The sequence below is a fragment of the Gossypium arboreum genome, chromosome 2 (assembly GCF_025698485.1).
Source record: "Gossypium arboreum isolate Shixiya-1 chromosome 2, ASM2569848v2, whole genome shotgun sequence".
Taxonomy (NCBI): Eukaryota; Viridiplantae; Streptophyta; class Magnoliopsida; order Malvales; family Malvaceae; genus Gossypium; species Gossypium arboreum.
In genome coordinates this window covers 8,416,433-8,442,180 of record NC_069071.1, presented here as the reverse complement: position 1 = coordinate 8,442,180, position 25,748 = coordinate 8,416,433, and the positions used below count along the sequence as shown (strand labels likewise).

The 25,748-nt window shown below is 34.1% G+C and overlaps 2 protein-coding genes across 2 annotated transcripts; both read right to left on the bottom strand.

Annotated features, from left to right (window-relative positions):
- Positions 1–3,569: 3,569 nt before the first annotated feature.
- Positions 3,570–6,172, bottom strand: LOC108466249 (ras-related protein RABD2a-like). Its single transcript, XM_017766589.2, has 9 exons — positions 6,098–6,172; positions 5,753–5,762; positions 5,239–5,327; positions 4,839–4,886; positions 4,695–4,742; positions 4,388–4,459; positions 4,123–4,278; positions 3,933–4,011; positions 3,570–3,854 (listed from the first exon to the last, which is right to left on the bottom strand). Exons 1-9 carry the CDS (start codon positions 6,170–6,172, stop codon positions 3,658–3,660), a joined length of 774 nt encoding a protein of 257 aa, XP_017622078.1. The 3' UTR covers positions 3,570–3,657.
- Positions 6,173–23,403: 17,231 nt separating this feature from the next.
- On the bottom strand, positions 23,404–25,049 carry LOC128284199 (uncharacterized). Its single transcript, XM_053022009.1, has 2 exons — positions 24,204–25,049; positions 23,404–24,096 (listed from the first exon to the last, which is right to left on the bottom strand). Exons 1-2 carry the CDS (start codon positions 25,047–25,049, stop codon positions 23,404–23,406), a joined length of 1,539 nt encoding a protein of 512 aa, XP_052877969.1.
- Positions 25,050–25,748: the final 699 nt, after the last annotated feature.

The following is a 25,748-nucleotide window of genomic DNA, read 5'->3' as shown; positions in this document are numbered from 1 at the left end:
GTGATGCCTTCAGCAGATACTATATGTCCAAGAAAACCAACTTCTCAAAGCCAGAATTCATACTTGCTAAATTTAGCATACAACTATTTTTCACGCAGAGTTTGTAGAACAATTCTCAAATAATCAGCATGTTCATTTTCATCTCGGAAATATACCAGAATAGTCTATTCATTAAATTCATAAATACCGCGGGTGCATTAGTTAAACCAAACGGCATTACAAAGAATTCATAATGCCCGTACCTGGTTCTGAAGGTTGTTTCTGGAATATCCGAGTCTTTCACTTGTAACTGATAATAACCAGAACGGAGATTAATCTTTGAAAACACAGTAGCACCTTTCAACTGATCAAACAGGTCATCAATATGGGAAAGCGGATACTTATTCTTGATTGTGACTTTGTTGAGTTGACGGTAGTCAATACATAATCTCAACGATCTATCTTTCTTCTTAACAAATAAAATCTGTGCACCCCATGGTAAAGAACTAGGTCGAGTAAAACCTCTGTCAATTAGTTCTTGCAACTATGCTTTTAACTCTTTTAATTCTATAGGGCCATTCGATACGATGCTATAGATATCGGTGTTGTCCCAGGAATAAGATCTATAGAAAATTCAACTTCTCTGACAGGCAGTAACCCGGGTAATTCCTCTGGAAACACATCAGGATACTCACAAACTATTGGCACTGACTTGATCTTTGACTCAAATACTTTAGTATCCAACACATAAGCAAGATAAGCATCACACCCTTTTCTGACATATTTCTGTGCTGACATGGTTGATATTACATTAGACAATCCGTCCACTTTATCAGATTCAATATAGAGCATTTCACTATTCAGACATTTCAATACGATATACTTTTGTTTACAATTTACCATGTCATCATGCTGAGTTAACCAATCCACATCTAGAATTACATCAAATTCATCAAACGGTAATAACATCAAATCAGCCAAAAAACAGTAACCCCATATCACTAAAGGACAATTCTTACAAATTTTATCCACCATCACATATTGGCCTAAGGGGTTTGATATTTTAACCACGAATTCAATGGACTTGACAGGTAAATTTTTAATAGACACTAAATTCATACAGATGTATGAATGGGTAGAACCAGGATCAATTAAAGTAGTTTAATCAGTATCAAAAAGAGAAAAAGTACTAGTAATAACGTCGGGTGCAGAGGCATCCTCACGTGCACGAATAGCATATGTCCTTAGTGGTGCTCGTGCCCTAGATTTAACAGTTGAATCTTTTGTCGTACCTTGGCTTCCACTCACATTACCAGGATTTTGAGGTGGTCTACCTTTTGTAGCGGGGTTGCTCAGTTTTGAAGTTTAAACAGCATCTTTCTCAAGCTTTTCTGAGTAGTCTCTGAGATAGTGGTCAAAGGAACCACATCTAAAGCAAGCTCCACTTCTCATGCGGCACTCACCAAAATGGAATTTATTACAGTGTTTGCACCTGGGTTTGGTGTTTCCAACACTACTCGCACTTGCTACAAATGTAGTTTGAGATCTCGATTAGAGCATTGGATACTTCTGTCTCTCCCAGAATACCTGGAAGAAGTGGTTGAACGGTCATGATATCTTTTCGATTTCTTTGAAGTCGACTGATATGACTTCGCTGTAAATTTTTTACTCAAAGTCCAAGCTTTCATCTCATCTTGACTCTTTTCTTTACTCAATTCTTTAGCTTTATGTACTCGGTCAACTAGTACCACAATTTTTTTTAAATCAAAAATCCCAACCAGCAATTTTATATTTTCATTCAGACAAACCTTCTTCAAACCGTTTACACATTGTAATTTCAGTCGAGATACATTCTCTAGCATACTTGCTCAGTCAGACAAATTCTCGTTCATACTCAAATATAGTCATATGCTCCTGTTTAAGCTCTAGAAATTCTTTCTGTTTCTGATTAAGAAATCTCTGACTGATATACTTCTTTTTGAATTCAGTTTGGAAAACTTCCCAAGTAACCCTCTCCTTCGGTACAACAGAAATTAGTGTATTCCACCATTGGTAAGCTGCGTCTTTTAGCAGAGACACCGCATATTTTAAACACTCCGCCGGTGTACAAGATAATTCATCCAGAACCCTGATAGTGTTTTCTAACCAGAATTCAACTCTTTCAAGATCATCTTTAGTTGTAGCTCTAAATTTTTCTGCCCCGTATTTACGGATTTTATTAATAGAAAGCTTACTAGTTCTAACAAGTTCTGTACCTTGTGCCATATTGGGAACCAGTTGAGAGACATAAGGGGGTGGAGATTGTTGTACAACCGGGTTTGTTCTTACAAATTCTATAAACAACTTATTCATCATTTGGAAGAAGGCTTCTTTAGCCTCTCCTCATTCTGTAAATCATTCATTCATCATCGGGGTTAGGACGCTCTCGCACAACGTGGGCGACACGAAATGTCTAAACTGTTCGAACAGAAGAAGGGCCCATGGATATTTTAAAGTCTAACACGAAATTTATTGTTCTCAACTGATATTATACAAAATCTGTTTTAAAAGGACATATATCTTGATTTGATTTTATTCCAATCAAATTGATTTAAAGGCTCCTTTAATTCTTCAGAATTTTTTACACTCACAACGAATTTTTTTTGCTCTCGAAAATTTTTCTCTTTTTCTCTCCATATTTTCATAGGTTTCCGTGATAGAGGAAGGCAAGGTTTTTTTTATAAATATAAATATTTGTTTATATTACTTGTTCAGATTTTATATTTAATATAATTATTTATATTCATATTTGTTCGCTAACGTGTTTTGTCCAACATGTTTTTATAATAATAATTATTACTTTGTAAAATGAATAGGTTTTTGATAATTTCACATTTGAATGAATTGAGTCTCGGTAACATAAATACAGATTAGAAAGGATAATTACAATACTTTACTTTAAATTGAATTGTATTATATTTGGGAGAGAATGCCTCTTATTTTGATCAAAATTTTATTTTGGCTTTTCTTCCCTTAGTTAAATTATGCTTTTAGTTCCCTACTTAAAATCTAATTAATATAGAGTTGTTCACTACAACAAAACAAGTTTTTAGCAGCTTTTTTTTGAGCCTATAGAAGCGTTCCGCTAAAACTATTTGCGGCGTTTGTAAAAGCGCCGCAAAAAACGCCACTAAAGACAATGCCGCTAGAGAACAGACCTTTAACGGTGCTTTTCCCACAAACGCCGCTAGAAAATAAAACTTTAACAACGCTTTTCCCATAAATGCCGCTAAAGAACATGACCTTTAAAAAATATTTTAATTAAATAATATTTATTTCTATGATAAATATTATATTATGTTTTATTTTGAAATTTGAACTTTAAACTATATACTTTTAAGGATAAAAATATTAATTAAATTAAAATTTTCTATTAAAATTTTAGCTTTAAAACTAAATATAAAAATTAATTAGTTTAAATTTAGAATCTAAAATAATAAATTAATAACACAATTAAAATTCAAAAGTTAGAACTCAAGTTATATTAAATATTAAAATAAAAATAAAAATAAAAATAAAATTTAGAATCAAAACTAAAATAAATAATAAAATTAGCTAATACTTGTGGATGTAAAAATTGGGTTAAAAATTTACATTAATGAATCAAATAATTCCACTTCTATGCCGTGATCATGTCAATTATTCATGGATATTGCACTGCTGCAAGTAAGGGTGGTCATACTGCATATGTTTGCTCCAATAGCCTTTATATTTAGCAATTCCTATTTCCAACCAGGGTTTCATGACTCCATCATAGTGTATAACTGCAGCCCGCTCGATATCAGCCCACCGAAGACCTGAAGGATAGCCAAGCCCTAGCGCATGCCATCTCCTTTCTAAAGCCACAGTCTAATTGTAGAATTAAATGCAAAATTCAACATTTGAAATGTGAAAGCAGTATTATATATATATACCCATGAAAGCTTGTTCAACATTTGTGGCATCTTTTGCACTGGTTTCCAAAAAAGGTATGCCAATTTCATCTGCAAATGCCTGAAAGAAGAAAGTAGCAATATCATGGGGCAAAGAGTGCAGTAAAGCACCAACAATTACAATTTACAATTCAATAATCACAACTCTTCCTAGAAATAAACTGGAAAATACCTTGGCTGTTTCGTATGACACAACTTTATTAGCTGTAAGATCACACTTGTTTTCAACCAGTAGTTTGTTAACGTTATCACTAGCATAGCGATCAATTTCACTCAGCCACTGCTTGACATTGTTGAAGCTTTCTTGGTCTGTCACATCATAAACGATCTAATAGAGGATCCAGCAGTAGAAGGGAAAGAAAAAGATCAAAAAAAATAAACTTCATAAGTAGCACAAATAAAGACCAGGAAAAATATCTAGAAGGGAGATCACCCATTATTATGCCATGTGCACCACGGTAATAGCTAATAGTGATTGTCCTAAACCGTTCTTGTCCAGCAGTATCCCTCTACACATTGAACCATAAGCAAACTAATTAGTTACCATCATGAAGCCAAAATTATGTGTCAAGATTTAAGAGTAAGACTAATTATAAAATGAAAATATACAGAAAAGGAAAAAGTAGCAGCCAAAGAAGAAAATGAGAAAACAACTCATTCTCTTATTAGGAGCATTACTCGGAACAACATAGGTCAGAAAATTTTCAAAGAAACAAATCAAAGATAAAGCATGTAAAAACATACATTTTGAAGTTTAATGGTTTTCCCATCCTGCTTCACAGTACGTATTTTCTACCAAAAAGAAAATGAAATCAGAAGAGGTTAAAATAATTGCTATAAGTTTTGGGAGTTAAAAAATCAAGTTAGCACCAATGACTGTCCACTTACAAAATCAACCCCAATGGTGCTTATGTAGCTTTCTACATATGAATCATCCTGCATAAAAGAAATTACAAAATCTTAGGTTCATGATTTTGTCCTGCATAACCATCTGGAAATATCCAAAATTCCATATGTTTGATATCTTGATATACAACTAAATATAGTAACAAGATTCCGAGGCCACAATTGCCTATGTCCAAACTCGTGAAGTGCACATCTTACTCTCTCAAGACACACGTTATATGCAGTAAAACTTTTTAATGAATCATTATTACAATCTAACATCATACATGGATATAAGCATTCAGGGCAATCATATAAGAACCTAAGAATGTACGACGAGGAAAATAGATATCTATAATGTAGACATTTGCTTTCAAATAACAACGTAAGTCAAGAAACTTACAGCAAATCTCAAAAGAAGACAAGATTTTCCAACACCAGAATCTCTAATAAGCAGAAGCTTGAACAGGTAGTCACTGCAAAAGACTGCAACTAGATAACATCAATATATGTTCCAATGATGCATAAAAATAACATCAACAACTATAACATGTGTAACATAAAATTTTATTTTCGCCAAAAGAGGCCTAATCCCCAAAGCCAATCTCTCATAAACCAAACCTAAAGTTTAACTTGTTAGCGTTAAAATGCCAATTAACCAAATTAAGTGCCCAAAGATTAACCTTAGAATGCCAAGCAATTATAGGTTGACTCCTAATTTTACTGGTGCATCAAGAAAGCGCAATTCAAAATGAATTTCGATTTCAAACAAATTAGAGTAAGTCATCATCATTCACTCATATATACATACATAATGAGCATATTTTTTTAAGACAGATTTGCTTCTTCAGTACACATAATCGATTTAGCAATATGTTAACAAAATATAACAAATTATTTGCAAAAGAATAATATACCTCTTTGAATCTAATTATAATCAATTAAATGCAGAATTCAAAAAGTAATTTAAAATGTGAAAGCAGTATTATATAGATATATACCTCTTTGAATCTAATAATATTTGGATGCTTCAAAGACCTATGGTTCATAATCTCCCTCTGCGCATGTTCATCTATGTGCATAGTAAAAGAAACCCTTGAAATCAATCCATTGAGTCTAAACAAGAAAAAAGGAGCCCAATTTAGCCCATGAATAAAAAGAAAATGCAAACAGATACAAGATCATGAACATTAACCGTAGAAATCAGAATTGTAAAATGAAATGAAAGGAAAAAGAAAAGAAAAGAAAATCCTAGTACATACCTTGGGTCCTCTTTCAATATACTTGACAGCATATGTCGACGGAGATACAGCAGCGGGCTGCCGACGGAGATGCATAGGGCTGCCAATTTGGGGAAATTGGGAGAAAAATAAAGGGAATCAGGGTAGGGGAGAAATGGTTTGGGAAAAATAAAATGGGGAAAAAAAGAGAAGAAATTTTAGGCAAAATTTTAGGATTTCTTTGGGGAGAGGGGAGGGGGGAGGGAACCGATTTTGGGAAAAAGAAAGGAGGGAAAAAAGAAGATATTTCATGTCAAATTTTGGGATTTCAAGGGGAAGGGGGGAACAGATTTTGGGAAAAAGTCTTAAGGCATTTTGGCTAACAAAATGGTTTCGTTTTGTGTAAGACTTTTTGCGTAGAAAAACGCCGCTATTGCTTATCTTTTGTGGCGTTTTTAATAAAAACGCCTCAAAAAGTTATTCTCCTTTACACAAAATGGAGTCGTTTTGCTTCGCTAAAAATCCCTTATTTTGTTTTAATATATATAAATTTTATCATTATCTCTTAAATAATTTAAACTATATTGATAATTTTAATATATTAAATTAAATATTATCTTCTTTACAATTTTATAAGAAATTAATTAATATATAAATTAAAAAATCAGTGATATACCCCAAAAAAACTTTAAAATTATTTTAATTAATAGTATTTCTTTTTCATTTTTGACATGTATTTTTCTATGTTTTTACTTTCAAAATTTTTCTCAGTAAATCGAAATGTTGCTTCAATTTTTCAATAGTAAATCTTAAACCTTAACCCCAAACCATAAACCTTCACCCTAAACCTTAAATATATATATTACAAGGGATAAAAGTAATTAAAAAAGAATCTTATTGCTTACCTAAACCCTAAAACAATTTGATTTTTTGTTATTTTATCAAAAACCCTAACCCTTAAACCTTGATAGCCTAATCCCTAAAACCATGAACAGTGCTACAACCCTAACTATAAAACAAAAAACCACAAACTCTAAATCATAAACCCTAAACTAAAAACTCTAAACCCAAAATAATAAACATTATATCATAAACCCTAAACCATAGACATTAAACCTTAAATCTTAAATCATAAATCTTAAACCCCAAAATAATAAACATTATATCATAACCTACATCCTTTAAACCCTAAACCCTTAACCCCAACCCTTAGACCATAATTAAATATTTAATTATATGTATACACCTAAATTTTGATAGAGATACATCTCGTAATTATATATGAATTTCGGTTTAATGTGTAATTGTAGACGTGAAATTCTAATTGTGGTTTAAATGTATAGTTAAAACTTTAATTTTGATTTAATCATACACATTTTAAAAAATAAATACGTCAATATATTTTTATATTGAATAAATATAAATATTTATGTAAACAATATGTAAATATAAAATGATGTTATATCAATAATTGTGTTCATAATTTATGCTTTTGGGATTTAACCCATTGCACACTAAACCATTGTTCATGTATGCTTTTAGGATTTAACCCATTTTGATATATATTTTTTAAAATAATAATTTATATTTATCTTATTTAGATTTATATTATAAAAAATCCAAGATATACAAGTTAATTAAGTAGTTCACCATATTTACCATTAAACCCTAACTTCTAAACCCCAAACCCTAAATTATAAACCCTAAACCATAAAGTATAAGCACTAAACTATAAACCCTAAACCCTAAACCATAACCCATAAACTAAATTGATTTTTTGCGGTGTTTTTTTAAAAAAGTGCCGCTAATGCCACTAAAGCTTACATAAAACGACGGCATTGTGCTTAAATTTTTTGCGGCGTTTTTTAAAAAGCGCCGCTAATGCTCGATCTATAGCAGTGTTTTTCAAAAAGCGCCGCTAATGGTAGACCTATAGCGGCGTTTTTCAAAAAGCGCCACTAATGCTCGATCTATAACGGATCTATAGCGGCGTTTTTCAAAAAGCACCACTAGTGCTCGATCTATAGCGGCGTTTTTCAAAAAGCGCCACTAATGCCACTGAAGCTCACATAAAATGACGGAGCTGTGCTTAATTTTTTTGTAGTATTTTTTAAAAAGTGTCGCTGATGCTCGATCTATAGCGGCATTTTTCAAAATGCGTCGCTAATACTCGATCTATAGCGGCGTTTTTAGTCCTAGCGCTTATAAAAACGTCACTAAAAACCTATTTTGCTGTAGTGGTTGTAGTCATATATATTACGAGTTTTAGCCTATAAATAAGCCTTAGTTACTCTAGATTTTACACAACAAAAATATTTTGATTGAGAGAATTTTGTTATTTGTTTCGAAAGGTTTTTCTTGTGGGGCTTCGAGTTTTCTTTTAATTCTATCCATATTTTGTACTCTCATTGTGGTTTTTTATCCTCTTTCGAGGAGTTTTTCCACGTAAAATTTGCGTGTTAGATCTTTTCGATTATTATTTTCTTTACTTTGTTCGTTGTTTAATCGAGTTTATCCTTGCAATATTAAATTAAAAAAATTGTAAATAAATAATATTGATTGTTTGAATAATAGTTTTAAAAATCTATCAAAATTTGTTACAAGCTTTATTTATATTTTTGCAAGTAGATCTATTTTGATCCATGAACTTGAATTTCATAAAAGGGTGATATTGTGGCACTCTAAGATTATGTCACTTCATCACCTGAAACTTAAAAAATGTATTTTTTTTATAGAATAAAAGTTTAGGGGTTAAATGAGAATAATTGTCAAATTCAAGTACCAAAGTGAACAAAAAAAATTCATATACTAAAATGAACTTAATTGTTAAGTTAAGGGCGAGATTTCATTTCATAGAGTATTTAAACATTTGTTGTTTCACACTAAAAAATAAATAATGTTTTTAACACAGGTCATATAATAATTCTTATATTTAAAGTTTTTTTTTTTCTTCAAGTTCGTTTGTTTTCCCCCCTGTTTTGCCTAGCGATGGTGCCAATTTTTAGGTTGATTATCGTTTGTCTTCTTCTGCCTTCCTCCAGGCTTCATTGTTCTCCTTATTCACTCTACATGCTTTCTCTATTTTCAGCTTGCAAATTTGTTCTGTGGATATCTCCGCTGTCTTAACAAGTTGCGATGGACAGATGATGGTGTTTGTCATTACTGAACCTCCATTGGCCACTAGCGGTTTCTCTTGAAAGTGGGTTGGTTATAGATACTATTCGTCAGCTTCTTAATCTATTTTTATTTTGACAGTATTTCAAAATAATAAATGATTTCACGAGTCGATTTAAACTCGTGTTGTCTTAAGTATTATATGTTTTTTTTTGTTTCTTTTCTATTTTGTCTTGTCTTATACAAGTTTGTAGTCTTGCTTATACATATCGTCTTACTTTTTCAATTGATTTTAGAGATTGTTTTGTTGTCATATTCTCTTATTTGGTAGATGCTCGATTCTTTTGTTGATTTTACCAGCTGCTTCGAACCATTCGGGGCTGATTTTTTTATCGTGTTAAGTACTTGTAGTCACTCCATATATGTCATGCTTGAGTTGTGAAATAATCTTGTCAATGTGTGATAATGTTCTATTGATATTAAGGCTGAAACTTTTGTTGTATTGATGAAGCTTATTCTTCATTACCAATGACGAGTGTTTATTATTTTATTTTTCCCTGATTCCATTTATTAAATAAATTAAAAAATCCTTTTAAAAACAATTATTATATTTAACGCAATATATTAGAAATGATATCCTAATAAATTTTAAAACAATTCCAAAATAAAAAGTAATTGTTATAATAAAATTATTTATTTATTAAATTTAATTGCTTCGAAGTGTAGCCCATCAAGTAGTGGTCCCAATTTGGGAAATGATTATGTTGTTGCGGGACCCATTCTTACATTGAGAGAGAGAAAGAGAAAGTGACGGTGACAGACTTGACCCGTTCTCGCCCTCTCCCTCCTAATTTCCTTTTAGAATTAGGTTAATGAATTAATTACTAGATTAAGGTTTTATTTAATATTTTCATAAAAATAATTATCAGTGGAAATTAGAGGAATTCAAGTTTTATCATTTTTTGCTTCTCTAATTTTAAAAGGATAAAAAATATTTATTCGATAATTAAAACTACTACACAAATTAAGTTTAATTGATGACTCGCTTTTATGAAGGTCCACGTGTGCTAACTTCTTCAATCATTATTAATTTACCAATAAAATATTTGAGGGAGGTGGCAAAAAGTGAGAGCCAGTAACCGAAATTTTTCAACAGACAAAAGAGGATTTAAGGTAAAATTTTGGTGATGTAAAGTGTACACAAAATAAAATCCAAAAATAACTGTAAAAACGGATTTTTTTTTTCCGTTCTGTTTTCTTTTTTGTAGGCGTTTTGCTATTTTGAGAGCAGAGTCGAGACCAGCTGAGCTGTAAAGTACTGTAAAGTCAAGGTTATTGTGCACTATTTTTTTTTAAAAGAATTTTACTATTAATTATAAATATTAAATTAAATAATTAATTCAAATTAAACAAATTAATTCACATATACAGTTTTCCCAACAATTTAGCTCCCGTTATTAATATTGTATTATTTTTATTTTAAGTCAGTATGGTTTACTTTAAGTGTTATTTTAATATATATACATGGTAATTCAAATGTATAAAACATTAATAAAGTTAAAAATGTAAATTTTTCTATTAATTTTAAGGTGTTTTGATAAAAAATATAAATTTAATTATTAAATAAAATAAAAATAAAATAAAAACTATTATGCCAAAAATTTAGACTAATAGTCGCTAATGTAATTGTGAATGCATTTAGAGAAATGGAATCTAATCAGCTACCATTTCCAAGTATAGTTCACCAATTTTTATATTTAATTTATTTACCTTGAGCTTTTACTTTATAATAATTTTTATTCAGTTTTGGTTTGATTTTATGTTGACAATTTTATATTTTGTTTATTTCCCTTGTGCTTTTTTATAAAAAATTTTATTTAGTTTTGTTTGATTTTATATAATAATTTATAATATTTAGTAATAACATAATTTAACATATACACATAGCACAAATATAAAATATTATATATCATGCAAATATTATCATATTAACTAAATTATAAAATAAATTAAATATTTATTAAATTAAAAATTGCAATAGCATCACAATAAAAACTAAATTTAAAACTAAAGTTATCTTTAAATTTAAAATAAAATTAAAAATATATCATAGAAAATGACTTAAATATAATGATGTAAATAAAATAAGATATTAAATCAAAATTACTTAAATGTAAATCGAACTTAAAATGAAATTAATCCAAAATTTAAATTTTATATTTACTTTCACGTGAAGTTTCATCATTAATCGAACCTTTAATGACTTTAACTCCTCTGTTTTCTTTTTTCATTTTCACTTTTTGCTTTTTTCTTTTTTATTTCTATAGAAGAAATGAAATAAGAGAAAATAAATAATTTAAATTTAAAGGTTTACGGGAATTAAATTGATTTTTTCTTTGGGAATAATTTTATTTAATGATGGAAAATAATTAGCCAAATTAATTTAAAATTTTTGATTAATTTTTTCTTAAATGAACGCTATTTTAACTGAAAATAATGATGATTTTACTATAAATATAAAAATTAAAAGTTGAAAATATGACCATTGTGACAATAATTAATTTAAAAAAATCATATAAAATCCTCGTATTTAAAAATTTATTCTCGCATTATTATAATTACTAAATTTTATATCATTTTAGATTTTATATCAAACAAAAATAAAATAAAATTAATAATTTAGATTTTTTCCCATAATCAATGTTTAGATCAAATGTGCAAGGATTATTGCCATAAAAATCCTTGATATATAGACAACTAGTCAATGTAATGTTGGGGTTTAGAAAAATGATTTTATTTTTAAATCTATGCTGTGTAATTTTTTTAATATTTTAAAAGTTCATATATATTAATTAAATTTTTAATTTTATTAGAAAATATAATATTTTCATTTTCCAACATAATGTTATTTAAAAAATAAAAACATTCAAATCAAATTTAATGTAGAATTCTTACATTTATCAAAATATTACCCGTAAAAATTCTTTTTATTTTCAATTTTTTGTATATTAGAAGTATTCCTTATATTCAAATCGAATTTTCTGTAGTAATTTTTAATATATTTAAATTAGTAGACCTACAAATTTTAATAACCTGAAATTTTTATTTCCGTAATCAATTTTTATATAAAATATAGTTTAATGTTTTTTATTATATAAAACGAGTGTAATACTTTAGTTTCTAATCTAATCAATGTCAAATGAAATTGATAAAATTGTCTAAATCATCCTTCGCTTTAAAAATTTTAAATTTTTTTTTTTAAAAAAAGGGGTAATCAACTTTTGAAAATCAAATGCATGGAGTCGCCACCGATCTTTTGTTTTGGTGTGATCGGATCACCTAAGAATAAAAACATTTTTAGTTTACTAAAACGACGATTCTGGTCTACGAAAATATGAGAAAACGGGCTCGGGAGTCGGTTACGTATGAGGAAGGATTAGCACCCTCACTACGCCCAAAATTGGTACCAAATCAATTAAATACTGTCCTTATGTCTAAAATTAAAAATGTTTTTGAAATGTGGTTCCTTTTTTTAATAACGTTTGAATAACCCGAGTTGGTTGCCAAAACTTTCTTGTTTCGATGTCCGAAAGTTTACAATTTAAACTTGACAAAAGGATGCCCAACTATTCGGTCCAACAAAAAACCGAAAACCAACACAGTAGGGCACGGTTCTTCGAATTTCTAAACATCGAGTATTATCTCTTTTTTAGAATTTTTTAAGAAACATGAGGGAAATTCTAAAGGGGGTATTCGATTATTTTGAACCGACAGGAAATTACAACTCAGCACGATAGGGTACGATTCTCTAAATTGTCGAACATCAAACATTACCTTCGTTTTAAAGAGTTTTTAGAATACATGAATGGAATTCCAGAGGGACATTTGATTGTTTTGAGCAAACGAGAAATTGCAACCCAACACATTAGGGCACGATTCCTCGAATTGTCAAATATCGAATATCACATTTGTTTTAAAGAATTCTTAAATAATTGTGAAACTAGCTAAAAAAATGCCTTAATATGTTTGAAATAAGATGAAATCAATCATAAAAAAATTGGATTTTATAAAGCCATATTTCATAAATCGAGTGGAAAAACAATGATATAGGATATTCTTAAAAATAAGAATGAATTAATGAACTCGCTAATAGTTTATATGATTGTTGAAATAAACCTTATGAAATAAAAGTTTGAATCAAATTATATGCATATTATTTTAAATACCAATTCATCTAAAAATGATGAATACCTAATAACTTAGATAGTGTATATAAAAAAATTAAAGTAATTATAAAATTCATTATAAGATATAATATACATAATATCTTCAGTAAAACCCATATGTATATATATTTGGAAATATTTGTTTTAAAAAAATGATATGAAATTGATAATGTATGAGAAATTAAATAAATATATTAATACATAAGCAAATTTAAAACATCATCATATACTCAAAAAAGGGGTAAAACATATTTACAAAATACTTTGATTAGTAATATATATCTATATGCCTATATATAATAAGAGAACTTTGAGAACAAGTATAATATAATCTTATATGTAACAAATTGATTTGGGAGTGATGGAACATATAAATAATACATACATAAGGGTAATAAAATATGAAAATATATACAATAAATGAATTATGCAATTTAAAATATGGTCCTTAAAATATATATTATACACATGAATAAATTTAAAAGATGATATATGCATAAAAATATTTACGTAAGTTTCACTTAAATTAATAACTCATACTATAATAAAAATAGTTTAATATGTATTATATTCATGTGAAGACATTTTTAAAAGAATTGAATATTAAAATAATATAGAATAAATAAATGAATTATAAAATTAACTTAAAGTTAGTATAAATTATATATATAATAAATAACATAAAAAACAATTATATACAAATTTTGCTAAAATTATATTTATATAAAAAATATTGCTTTGATAATGTATGCAGTAAAATATAAGTTTAATAATAATTTAAATGATGTATAAAAATAGATGAAATTCTCAAAAGAATATAAACCTTAAGATATGTAAAAACATAGAATTAATAGCATACCTAAACCAAAATAAATTTTACTTCAAATAATACACTCATTACTAAAACAAGAGAACAAAAACAGAAAAGATTACAAAATTCAACTAGCTAAAACAACCCAAAATATCACAACTAATGATTAAGCATGTAAAAATGTACAAAAATAATATTTAATTGAAACAAAATTAAAACAGAAGAAACAATTTACAAATAAGATAATTATAAAATAGGATCAATGTGCCACGTGTGCAAATGTACGGGGACTAGAAGTGAAAATATCCTGCGCCCATAATACTAAACTGGATCATGGATCAAAGTGAAGCAACGCATGAATTAGCGAGCTAAATTTTAAAACATAAGGGAGGGAAATTGGGGCGCAAATTGAAGGTTGTGCGCAAGAGAAGGATTCAGCGCGCAATTTCCCCATTCACACAACATGGCGCAGATCCATTTTTCTATTCGGGCCCACGCGCGGACCCTTATGGTCATGGGCAGCATTGTTTTGTATTTCAGACCATTTTAAACCATTTTCCCCTTCCTTTCCTTTCAAATACCCATCCATTTAACAAAAATCAGCAGCCTTGAAATTAAATTTGCTAGGGTTCCTTTTACAAGCAGCTGAATCTCCATCGGATTTAGTGTCCAGCGGCGCGCAAAACAATTCCTGATTCTGTTGCTGTAAGTATTCGACCATGCCTTGAGGAAATTAGTAAGTATTTTATTTTTTACTTGAGAAAAAATAAAACTTCAAATCTCATACATTTTTAAAAAAACGAAGAAAGTTCATAAAATAGAGATTCAACACCACTTGACCCCTCTCCCCTACTTTTGTATCTTAAAGTATTCGGGATCTCATTGGAGTCGATTTACCTATTAAAAGACGATCTAAACCAAACAAAAAAAAGAAAAAAAAAGAAAGAACGAAAGAAAACTTGAGATTACCCTTGCAAATTCTTAATTGCTTTTTTTTATATTTCGTATGTGTATGTTCTATAAATGCGTCGTGTTCGTGTTCCCTTTTCTTTTATTTACTCTCGAAATAAAAAAAGCAAGAAAATAATCACAAAGAGAAAGCCCGAGATTTAGATCGAGAAATCACCTTCCAATATTGCTTTTTGTATTGCCTATTGTGTATTCGTCAGTAAAAATATGCCCCCTTTTACAAAGATTAAAAGTGGGCTTTTATAGTCGAAAAAGGAAATCAACCGAAAATATACAATATATTTGTTTCCATTCTTCATTTTTTGTTTCTTTCTTGTGTCTGAGTCATTGGCATGCGCATGTGGTGGGGGCGTGGCATACGAGGTGTGGAGGTATGAGACTAACAGAGTGGAGGTATGGGTCTATTGCCCGATTCTTGTTGTTGCTAGAGAGAGAGGGTGACTTAGGGTTTGCCAAAACTTGGCTCAATTTTTGGGGCCGTTTGGGTGCATTCAGATTATTGGGCCGTTGTATTTGGGCTATGGGGCATTGGGTATCAATATTGGTTGTAATATTTGGACCTTTATGACAGACTATTAGTTTGGTTTTATTCTTTGGGCTTTTGGTTTAATAATTTAGTATTTATTTTGGGTTTTGGTTCTAACGTGGGCCAGGGCTAAATTGGCCCATTATAGCTGCCCCTCTTTGCTCATTGTCGTGTAACGAGAATAGAGCAAAGACTTCGAAGAGGGCCAATTTTGCCCGGTCTTGCCAAATCATGACTTCTTTAGTGTTTTTCTTCTTCATTATAGCCTCGTTCTGATTCTCTACAAACCTGCTTCACCGCAACATCAGGAAGCCTAGATTCACCGTCTTCGATCTGCCCCAGTACAATCTCAAGGAAACAAGATCTACAATATTTAGCCTACTCCACTACAACCTTAGGGAGCTAGGATGGTGGCTTAAATCTGCTTCGCTGCAACTTCAAGAAATTGAGATTCACCGTCTTCGATCTGTTCTCTGCCGCTACAGAGACGCCAAATCTTTGATCTGCTCTCCGCCGCTACAGAGACGCCAAATCTGTTATCTTTGATCTGCTCCACTGGAAACGAGGTCTGCAATCTTGGGTCTACTCCACTACAACTTTAGGGAGCTAGGGTGGTGACTTAAATCTGCTTCGCTGCAATATCAAGAAACCTAAATCCGCCATCTTCGATCTGCTCCACTGCAATCTCAGGGAAACAAGATCTACAATCTTCAACCTACTCCACTACAACTTTAGGGAGCTAGGATGGTGGCTTAAATCTACTTCACTGCAACATCAGGAAGCCTAGATTCGCTGTCTTCGATCTGATCCACTACAATCTCAGGGAAACAAGATCTACAATCTTCAGCCTACTCTACTACAACTTTAGGGAGCTAGGATGGTGGCTTAAATCTGCTTTCCTGCAACATCAGGAAACCTAGATTCGCCGTCTTCGATCTGATCCACTACAATCTCAGGGAAACAAGATCTACAATCTTCAGCCTGTTGCCCCACTGTTTAGGGGGTTAAGACTTGTGAATTCACCGATTCCACTGCACTGTCCTTTGAGGAACATGATCTGTAAAATCAGTTTCATGTATCTATGCTTATGCCAAATAATTAGGATGCTATGATTGAAATAAATCAAATGCTTCTAACTAAATGTGATGATTTATGTTAAATAATTAGGATGTTATGATCGAAATGAATCAAATGCTCCTAACTAGATGTGTTAATTATATGAATGCAGAAATGTCATGAGAATGATTTCTTTTTAAATGTTTAAGGTATCGTTGCTATGGTTTATCCAGGTTCTATCATTGATGCACTATTGCCTCTTGCTGTTTCGCCGTTATCTTTGATAGAAGATTCAAAGAAATAGTCACAACTTGGACTATTCTTTTTCCAATGTTTCCTACTTTTGAGTCTGGTTAGTTCTGCCTAGTGGCCCTGTTTCAGGTCCTTGTACTATTTAGAAACTTTCCAGAGTAATATGTGTAACTTTTTTTTTTTATGTGAATGTTATAAGCCCAAAAATTGTGATTTCAAAAAAATGCTCGAAAGAGATTATCATAATGGACAAGATTTTTATTGAGCAAAACTTGAAGTGAATACATTAAACAGGATAGCAAATCTGGTAAGGCTCAAAATAAAATGAGGAAAAAGGTGCCCCAGATATCGCAGCACGAGCTTCACTATTTTAATTTCTCAAAGGCTCCTTCGAGCTAAATGTGTGTTTCAGAGATCAAGCGCATTTTGTTGATGCCCCAAGGTGTACTGTTCTTCCCTCTTATTGATTTTGGGAGGGCAAGACTACCATATATCCCACATTCGAAATTTGAGCTACCCGTTTACGGGTTTTCAACTCAAAAACCCTTTGGTCTCAAAGTGCCCTTTGCGGGTTTTCACCTTGGCCTCTCCAAATTTTTTTTAAAAAAAAAAAACGCCCTTTGCGGGTTTTCACCTTGGCCTCTTCTTCTTTAAGTGAAATACTTCTTGACAGTATCTGAATTTACAGGATTGGGTAAGCTTCTACCATCCATCTCGGCTAGAATCAATACTCCTCCGGAGAAAGCTTTCTTCACCACGTAAGGCCCCTCCCAATTAGGCATCCATTTTCCTCGAAAATCTTTCTGCATGGGAAGGATCTTTTTCAAAACTAGGTCTCCCTTGTGGAATTTTCTAGAGTGAACCTTTTTGTCATAAGCTCGCATCATTCGTTTTTGGTACATCTGACCATGACGGATAGCTCTTAGCCTCTTTTCTTCGATCAAGTTCAATTGATCGTATCGAGACTGGATCCATTCTGCTTCGTCTAACTTTAACTCCGACAACACTCGAAGAGACGGGATCTCAACTTCGATTGGCAACACTGCTTCCATTCCGTAGACCAAGGAGAAAGGGGTTGCCCCAGTTGAAGTTCTGACTGACGTTCGATAAGCAAAGAGGGCAAATGGTAACTTTTCATGCCAGTCTCTGTAGGTTTCGGTCATCTTTCCCACAATTTTCTTAATGTTTTTATTGGCCGCTTCCACTGCCCCATTCATCTTTGGGCGATATGGTGACGAGTTGTGATGTCTGATCTTGAATTGACTGCAGACTTCTGCTATCGTACTATTGTTCAAGTTTAATGCATTGTCAGATATAATCCTCTCCGGCATTCCATATCGACATATGATCTCCTTTTTCAGAAACTTGCTCACTGTCGACTTTGTCACACTAGTATACGAGGCGGCTTCTACCCATTTGGTGAAGTAGTCAATAACCACAAAGATGAACCGATGCCCATTGAAAGCTTTCGGCGATATTGGTCCAATCACATCCATGCCCCACATCGAGAATGGCCATGGAGCAACCATGACATGCAGCGGTGAATGAGGCACATGAATTTTGTCCCCGTAGATTTGGCATTTATGACATCTCTTAGCGTAATTGATACAGTCTCTTTCCATGGTGGACCAATAGTACCCGAATCTCATAATTTGCCTGGCCATTGTAAAGCCATTAGCATGCGTCCCACAGATGCCTTCATGGACTTCTTCCAAGATTTTCTTAGCTTCTACGGCGTCTACACATCTTAGTAGCACTTGATCTTTTCTTCTTTTGTATAATATATCCCCGTCTAAGACATAGTCGATGGCCAGCCTTTTTAGAGTTCTTTTGTCATTCTCGCTTGCCTGGTCTGGGTATTCACGATTCTTCACGTATTGTAATATATCATGATACCAAGGGTGATTATCTCTCTCTTTATTTTCTTCAATATTGTAACAGTGAGCCGGAATTTTATAAATGCTCATCCGGATGGGTTTGACATCCTCTTGTTTGTTCACCTTGATCATGGAAGCTAAGATAGCCAAAGCATCAGCCATCTGATTTTCGTCTCGTGGAAGGTAGTGGAAGGTAATGTCATCAAACTCTTTAACCAATTCAAGGACTAGTTTTCGATAGTCGATCAACTTGGAGTCTCTAGTCATCCATTCTCCCTTGAGTTGATAAATCACTAGCGCGGAATCCCCATACACCTCTAGCACCTTAATCTTACGTTTTATGGCTGCATGGACTCCCATGATGCACACCTCGTATTCTGCCATGTTATTTGTACAATCAAAATCCAATTTACTAGTGAATGGATAATGATCTCCATTTAGGGACACTAAGACGGCCCCGATTCCATTTTCCACAACGTTTGACGCCTCATAAAAATTCAATTTCCAAGGAAGTTCTTCGAGAGCACCTTTTTCGGTGGTAGCAACACACATTAGGTCTTCATTCGGGAAGTCGAAGTTCAAAGGCTCGTATTCTTCCAAAGCTCTACTGGCCAGAAAATCTGCTATTGCACTTCCTTTTACTGCTTTCTGGTTCATATAGACTATGTCGAATTCAGAAAGTAGAATCTGCCATCGGGCCATCCTTCCATTCAAAGTTGTTGACTCCATCATATACTTCAAGGGGTCCAATTTTTAGATAAGTCAAATGGTGTGATATAACATATACTGCCTCAGTCTTCGGGTTGTCCAAATTAGGGCACAACACAACTTCTCTATCGGCGGGTACCTTGTCTCACATTCCGTGAACTTTTTACTGAGATAGTAAATAGCTTTTTCTTTTTCCCCGACTCGTCATGCTGACCCAATACGAATCCCATGGAATTCTCGAATACTGCCAAATACAGTATCAACGGCTTATCAGGGTTAGGTGGCATCAACACCGCGGCATTGGATAAATACTGTTTGACCTTGTCGAAAGCCCTTTGGCATTCTTCATCCCATTCACCTGGGTTATGTTTCTTGAGGAGGCGAAAGACAGGGTCACATTTCTCGGTCAGTTATGAAATGAACCGAGTAATGTAATTTAATCTTCCTAGAAAGCCTCGAACTTCTTTCTGAGTGCGCGGCGGGGATAGCTCTTGTATGGCTTTAACTTTGTCTGGATCAATCTCGATCCCTTTCTCACTAACCACGAATCCGGGCAACTTTCCAGACTTGGCTCCAAAGGTACATTTGGCGGGGTTGAGTTTTAGCTGAAACTTCCCCAACCTCAAGAACAATTTTCCCAGGACTTGTATGTGCTCCTTCTCTGTTCGAGACTTAGCTATCATGTCATCAACATAGACCTCGATTTCTTTATGCATCATGTCGTGAAAAAAGGGTTACCATGGCTCTTTGATAAGTTGCCCCTGCATTCTTCAGTCCAAACTGCATCACCTTGTAGTAGAACATCCCTCACATAGTTACAAATGTGGTTTTGTCCATATCTTCAAGATGCATCTTGATATGGTTATATCCCAAAAAATCGTCCATGAATGAAAACAGTGAGTGTCCTACCGTGTTGTCCACTAGGGTGTCAATATGAGGTAGTGGGAAATTGTCTTTTGGGATGGCTTTATTCAAATCTCTGTAGTCCACACACATTCGCACATTTCCATCTTTCTTAGGGACAGGGACGATGTTGGCTACCCAATCTGAGTATTTTACCACCTTCAGGAACCCAGCGTCAATCTGCTTTCGAACTTCTTCCTTTATTTTTAACAAGACATCAGGCCTCATTCTTCGAGTTTTTACTGAACAGGCTTCCACTCTTCTTTTATGGGGCGTCGATGAACCACGATGTCAGTGTCCAACCCGGGCATATCTTGGTATGACCATGCGAAGACATCTTTGAATTCTTGAAGTAATTCAATGAGGTCTCGCATCATCTCCGCAGTGATACATGTTCCGATCTTCACCTCTTGTCCTTCTCCTAAGCTCACAATTTCGACTGATTCTTTGTGAGGTAGGATTTGTTTCTCGTATTGTTCTACCATCCTCAACAAATCAGGAGATAGGTTATAGCCTTGGTCCTCTTCAAAATCCTGAGAATCATCCATACACACATCTTGCTTGAAAGGAAATTCTGAGTCGCTAGTAGTATCACTCGTATCATTAATATCTGGGGACTTGTTATGAGGACAAAGGCAGATACAAAGAATCAAAAGAATTCGAAACATTTATTTGCGTGATATGATTATGAATAGAGGTGATCATAAATGGGCAGTAAGGGTTCGGCCGGCCCATATAAATTTTAGCCCATCTACTAGGCCGGGCCCGGCCCCTACCTGAAATATGGGCCTAAAATTTTACCCAAGTCCGACTGAAATAAAATTACTAAGCCGAACCGGCTTTACCAAATTTATATTAAATTTTTTATTTCATTAAATAAAAAGTTAAAAATATAATAAATCAAATATATTTAAAAATATAAAACAAATATTAAAACAAATAAAATAATACTAAAACAATTCTTAAAATAATACACAAATTAATAATATAATAAAAAATAGTTATATTAAAATTAAAAATAATTAAAATAAAATAAAATATATATATTAATATATAATTGGTAGGGCCCAGCCAAAAACCCTTACTCGAGGTCTGCCCGCTTTCTAAGCAGGCATCGTTTTTTGCCCAAGCCCATTTTTCGGCCTATATTTTTACCCAAACCCTCCCATTTTTGAGGCGGGCCTTGGTAGGCCGGCCGCCCGACCATGATCAACTCTAATTATGAATGACGAATGAAAGAACATTTAAAAGAATGTTTCAAGAATAAAAGAATTCGAAAATAATCATTTGTATGGTTATGAATGGAATTGAAAGGACGAGATAACATTTGCTCAAAAATGATAATAACCGTGCATTTTACTGAAATGTCGTTTTTAAACATCGGCCTATTTCACAAAAGATTCTTATTACTCCTAGGCCTAGAGCAATAAGTGTGTTTTGGACATTACTCTGAATCCGTTCTAAAAACTACAGGAATCTTTTCCGTAGTCCAGTTGTCCAGAACACTTCCAGGCGTGTAGAGGTAAATTCCCGACAAATTCTCTCTTCCAGTCTCTTCTTCGCATATGATGTTGATGTCCAAGCTTTTCAGACTTCCTTCTATAGCTCCCGTAATTGGTGTGTCTCTCTCGGGATGAATGATTCCCCCGGACACAAATGTTTTTGATATATAGGGGAATGTCATTGGTTCCCACTTGATTTCCTCCCCCATTAATCGAGCTCTTCTTCTTTCTTGCTTCTTTTCCAACTCCTTTCTCATTTGTTTCGCATCCGGCTTAAATCCTAAACCGAAGCGGTCTCTCTTGTCTTTCGACATTGGTGTTTCAACCCTTCCTTGCAGATGTCTCCCAAGTCCCCTTCCGGGTAGGGCCCCTCTTCTAATCGTCAACTGGAGGCTCATCCTCGTGGTTTTGGACAATTTTGGCACCAGAATTTTGCTTCTCTCGGCGTTGAAGGTCACATTAACAAATTCTAAAGATCGAAATAAGCATTCGATTGCTTCATCATCTGTCTCCAAATAGGGTGCATTATTGCTCACAGTTGCAATAATATCCTCCTCAGCCTTGATCGTTATCAATCTCCCTTCCGATATTAGCTTCAATTTCTGATGCAATGAGGAAGGCACTGCCCCAGCCGAATGTATCCAGGGCCTTCCCAACAAGCAATTGTATGAGGGCTTGATGTCCATTACGAGGAAATCCACCTCATATGTGTTTGGCCCAATTTGAAGAGGTACATCGATTCTGCCCATCACCTTTCTCTCCGTGGCATCAAATGCCTTTATGATATTCTGGCACTCCTTCATGTGAGAGCTGTCTATAGGTAATCTATTCAGTGTGGTCAAAGGCAGGACGTTCAAAGCCGACCCATTGTCAATTAATAAGCCTGGAAGCGTATACCCTTTACAGCTCGTGGTGATATGTAGAGCTTTAGTCAACCCCATGCCCCCGAGTGGTATCTCGTCGTCATTAAAGAAGATATAATTGTCGGCACTTATGTTGTTCACCAAACGGTCTAGTTTGTTAACGGAGATGTCATTGGCAATGTATGTCTCGTTTAAGACCTTCATTAGTGCGCTACGATGAACTTCCGAGCTTAGAAGTAAGGCCAACACCGAAATAAGGGCTGGTTGTTTACGTGAATTGTTCCACCACATCAGATTCGCTATGCTTTAGGAATTTTAAAAACTCCTTGGCCTCTTTTTCGTTAACTGGCTCATTAATAGGTTTGGTTACTTTTCCCTTCATTTCCTCAAACACCCGGGCTTTTCCTTTTATGGGCTACACCTCCTCATTCGCTGTATTGTAACGCCTCCCGCTACGTGTATAGGAACCCTTGTCTTGGTCCCCTCTTGAAGCGTCAACTGGGCTCTCCTTTCCTGACATCGTCACACTACAATCATGATTTCATGGGACCTTTTTACTGTCTTGGTAAGGGAAGACTACAGGTCTTTGGATTATGACCCTCGGTGGCATTTGTACTCCAATTTCATTATTTTTGGGTCTCGAAATAATCACCATGGGATAATTAGGTGTTTGATTTTGTGCCATCGATTCTCCCTCCGATGTACATATATCTCCCTTTACAGGGTTTTCGGTCTCTTCATAGAATTCAATTTTTTTATTGTTCATCATGTTTTGTACTAGGGTTCTGAACTCCGTGCAATTTTGAATTTCATGCCCCACATTGTCGTGAAACTCACAGTAGTTTCTCTCTTCTTTGTATTCTTCCCTCGAATCCAACACGATCAATTCTCTCTTGGCCATCTCCTTCCATACCCACCTCAACGGGGTCCTGACTTCTGCCACCTCATACTTGGTCTTCTTATTCAAGCCTTCACTTATCCCATTCACTCCTTGGTCGACATGATTGGGGAGTGGGTTTCCTGCTACATTGGGCGTGACTGAGTCGTCAAATCTCACAATCCCCACCTTAATGAGTCTTTTGACTACTTTCTTGAACGCAGTACAATTCTCGATTGAGTGCCCGGTAATTCTCGCGTGGTATTCACATTGGGCATTTGTGTCATACCATTTGAGATACGGGGGCTGCAGTGGCTCTAGATAGAAAGGGGATACTACATGAGCGTTGAACAGGTTCTGGTACAACTCCCTAATGTCATGGGTATAGGGGTAAATTGTGGCCTTTCTGTGTTCCTCCTCGAATTGGATTCTTGTTTTACAGAGCTTTGTTGATTGGTAGTCACCGTTTTGGGTTGATTCACGGTACTTGACTTGGACTGCCCCTTGTTGAATGTGCTCGTGTTGTTCACTTCATTATCCCTTTTCCTTGGGGCTGACTTTCTAGCACTCTCTCCCGACTCTATTTTGCCGCTCCTCACAGCATTCTTGATCATTTCCCCCGTCATCACTATGTCGGAGAAGCTTTTTGTGGCGCTTCCTAACATATGGGTGATAAAAGGGGATTTCAAGGTGTTGATAAAGAGCATTGTCGTCTCCTTTTCTAGAAGTGGTGGCTGAACTTGTATGGCTACCTCTCTCCACCTTTGTGCATACTGTCTGAAGCTTTCATTTGACTTTTTTTCCATATTCTGGAGAGTGATTCTGTCAGGGGTCATGTCCATCACATGATTGTATTGCTTCATAAAGGCCTGAGCCAGGTCCTTCCATGAGTTAATCTTGGCTCGACTCAGTTGATGATACCACTTAGACGCCGCTCCAACCAGACTATCTTGAAAGCAGTGGATTAGTAGCTGGTCATTGTTAACATATCCCGTCATTTGCCGGCAAAATATGGTGATGTGGGCTTCAGGGCAACTTGGTCCATTGTATTTCTCGAATTCAGGTATTTTGAATTTAGGGGGGAGGACTAAATCTGGGACCAGACTCAGATCTTTGGCATCAATCCCTTGATGATGATCCGCGCTCTCTATGGCTTTGAATTTTTCCTCGAGCCATCTACAACGTTCTTTCAATTGTTTTTGCGAATCGATCCTCACATTTTCCTCTTCAGCAGCTTCATCCAAGTTGGGAACGGGCGGATAATTCGGGTTGTTGACAAAGTTAGATCCTGAGCCGGCTTGGAAGTTCATCTGAATTGAAGCTCCGGCCTGAACTTGCTAGGGCATGATTGTGACCGATGGTTTTTGTAGGTTAATCTCAGGTTTCATCGGTATATGCACCGGAGTAAAGCGAGGGGGTATTGGAGATCTTCATTGGTTTCCTCAACTTGGTCCATGGGGCTCTTTCCCTTATCCATTCCTCCCAGCAGTAATTTGGATAATTGAGACATCATCTCTCTCTGAGACTCCATCATTTGCTCCTTCATCTCTCGTTGAATTTTGGCTAGCTGCTCTTCCATCTGGGACTGCATTTGTTCTTGCATGTCGTTTTGCATTTGCTCTAATTTCTCGAGTCTCTTATCCATTGATATTTTCTCGTACCGTAGGGATGCGTGGTTGGTTGGTTTTCGTTGGTTTCCAGGTTACTAAAATAATTTTTAATTAATTAATTAGAAAACTCTTATGGCCTTTAATGCATAATGATATGATATAATGCAAATGCATGAATGCAAATGAGGCATCAATTTTTTTTGATTCAATTGTCCTTAAAAAGTTTCACTTGAAAATAAAATCTTTTACATAAAGTCGAGTTACAAATAAAATTTCGCTCTAACACTTAAAGTCTTAATCTTTTTAAGCAACAAGGCCAGCTCTTGTCCGTGATCCGACTCCAACTCATATTTCACGCTCAGTGTGTCCGCCTGAACTGCTAAAGTCTGCAAGTAGTCA